We start from the raw sequence: 2,647 nt of genomic DNA on the forward strand, positions 1-2,647 counted from the left end.
GGGCCTTAGAACAGGGGATGTCAGGGCTGGGAGGGGCCTTAGAACAGACTGTAGAAGGTCAGAACAGATCGATTTAGAGTTCGGAAATTGAACTGGAAACCCTTTTTTCCAAAGAGGAAAGTAAGAGTCATAGAAGGAAAGAGCCACGTTGTAGGCTGCTCCCCTCCCCCCACTTTAGTGACCTTTGGCTCCCAGGTTGGGGCTCACTTCATGGGCAGCTAGTTGAGAGGCTGGCCCTTGGACATCATCCTGATTCCACCTTTCCTTCACCGTGCCCCCACTCCTAGACTCCCTCACCTGGGGCCTGCACTTGATCTCTGACCCACCCTCAGTGACTGTGCCGGTGGGGGGCACAGCCTGGCTGCCCTGCAGACATGATGGGGGCCCCGAAGCCAACGTGACCTGGTGGCGAGTCATCATGCACAACTTCACATGGCCCAGGGTCCGGGTGGAGAAGCACCTTCAGCCCAACGGGACGCTGGTCGTCTGGAAAGTGAACAAGAATGATGGGGGCATGTATTTATGTCAGGTCTCTCTCAAGCATGGTCCAACCTTGGAGTCCTGTGGCACCTACCTCAGGGTTCGAGGTGAGTCTCCCCAGACCCACCCTCTGGGTCTCCCCCCACTTCAGGGGCTCAGGGTCCTAGTGGAGTCGTCTCCCCAGGAAACCAGGTTTGAGGAATTCATTGGCAGGGAGTGATTTGCAAGGCCCAAAACTCTATAAAAGTGAGTTCTTTTAAAAACTGTCATGACCATCCTCTTCCCCATCCTTACCTCTCATGGACATAGTTGTCCTAATTCCTTAGCCCTGTCTTCTCTTAGACTCAGGAGCTGGGGGATGTGGAACCCCCAGACAAGGAGCTGGCAAAGGGCTTCAGATTTCCTTCTGGATAAAGGCTCCAGAGGCAGTCTGACTTAAAGTCCTGACTTTGCCCTCTTGGGGACCCTCAGCTTCTCCTGTAAAATGGGGCCAATGACATCTGTCCATCTCAAAAATCTCTTGGCTCTTCACAATTCTTTCCTCACAATAACCCACTAGATGATGCAAAAGAAAGACCCCTGGACTTGGGAGTCTGAGGACTCCCCTTTGAATCCTGAATCCTACTTACTTCCTGTGTGACCTTGGGTAGGTCACTTGAATTCTTTGGGCCTCTCAGTTTCCTCATCTGTAACACAGAGGAGTTGGATTCCATGACCTCGGGGTCTTTGGGCTCTGAATTTGTGAGCCTGAGCAGTGAGACTCTCATCATCCCCATTTGACAATTGAGGAAACAGAGGCTGAGAGGGGAAGGCGCTTGTCTGCAGACACATAGGTCAGGATCAGAGTCAGACTTCACATAACCTGGGGTTTTCTTGGCAGAGGTACTGGAGGGGTTGGCCATTTCCTTCTCCAGCTCATTTTCCAGATGAGGAAACTGAGGGAAACAGAGTGAAGTGACTTGCCCAGGGTCACCTAGATAGTCAGTCAGAGGGACAGATTTGCACTCAGGAAGATGTCTTCAGGCCCAATGCTTTCTCCACTATCCCACCTTATAAAAGGCAGAGCCAAGATCAAGCCTGGGCCTCACCCATATACTTTCCCCCACTGCTATGAAGAAAACCATGGACAAAACCTAAAGGTTGGGGGGACCTGGTGTGCATCTGACCCTGTAGCTCCCTGCCCCCATCCTTGCCTCGTTGCCTTGGAAGACACAAGCAGCTGGAGCCAGGACTTGGTCCGGGCAGGCTTCTGGTCCTAGTTGGTGCCGGTAGGGCTGACGCCCTCAGTGATCTCTCCCTTCTTCCCACCCACCCCCGATGCTCCCTCTCCTAGAGCCAATACCCAGACCCTTCTTGGACATGGGAGAAGGCACTAAGAACAGAATCATCACTGCAGAGGGAATCATTCTGCTCTTCTGTGCTGTGGTCCCTGGCACGCTTCTGCTCTTCAGGGTGAGGCCCCCCTCCCTTCCCCTTGGGGATCCAGGCTTTTCACCACTACTTTTCTTACCCCGCAGACCTTACATCCTGCTCTGGTGGACTTGATTCTCCCTTGCCCAAGCTTCTCTGGGCCTGCTGTCTGATTTCCCGCCATATACCCATTTCTGGTAGTCAGGAAGGCCTCCTTGAATCTAGTTAGCAGAGATGAATGGGAAAAGAGGAAGGGGACAGGGCCCTGCAGGATAGGTAGTGTGTGTGAGTGTGGGGGGGGGGCAGTCAGAGAGGGTATGGGGAAGCAGCTATCTTCTGGAGATAGCACTGGTTTTCAGGCGGAGGCCCTGGGTTTAGATCCCAGCTCTTATGTTTCCTTTTGGGCAGAGTGCATCTCCTGGCCCCAGCTTCTCCTTCTGTAAAAATAGGGGCCTATGTGAGCTGAATCCCATCGGTCTCTTCCAGCTTTTAAATCGCACAGCCCCATGGTCTGGGCCAGGGGTGGGGAGCCTGCAGCCTCCAGGCCATATGTGGCCCTCTAGGTCCTCAAGTGTGGTCCTTTGACTGAGTCCAAGTTTTCCAGAACAAATCCTTTTATTAAGGGGATTTGTTCTGTGAAGCTTGGATTCAAAGGGCCTTACTTGAGGACCTAGAGGGCCATGTGTGCCTTAGAGACTGAAGGTTCTCCACTCCTGATCTAGACCCTACTCACCTCTCTGGGCGATCTCTCCCCACC

At 53.2% G+C, this 2,647-nt stretch overlaps 1 protein-coding gene across 1 annotated transcript in view; it reads left to right on the forward strand.

The window, feature by feature from the left end:
- Window positions 1-2,647, forward strand: part of CD79A (CD79a molecule) — a 16,065-nt gene that overhangs the window by 1,539 nt on the left and 11,879 nt on the right. Inside the window, exons 2-3 of the mRNA XM_069088228.1 lie at window positions 288-587; window positions 1,814-1,932. Of these exons, the coding sequence (XP_068944329.1) occupies window positions 288-587; window positions 1,814-1,932 (419 nt within the window). The remainder of the gene's footprint in view (window positions 1-287; window positions 588-1,813; window positions 1,933-2,647) is intronic.

Source organism: Petaurus breviceps, unplaced genomic scaffold (genome assembly GCF_028583685.1).
Source record: "Petaurus breviceps papuanus isolate PSGF00001 unplaced genomic scaffold, PetGlider_PUasm1.0 185, whole genome shotgun sequence".
Taxonomy (NCBI): Eukaryota; Metazoa; Chordata; class Mammalia; order Diprotodontia; family Petauridae; genus Petaurus; species Petaurus breviceps.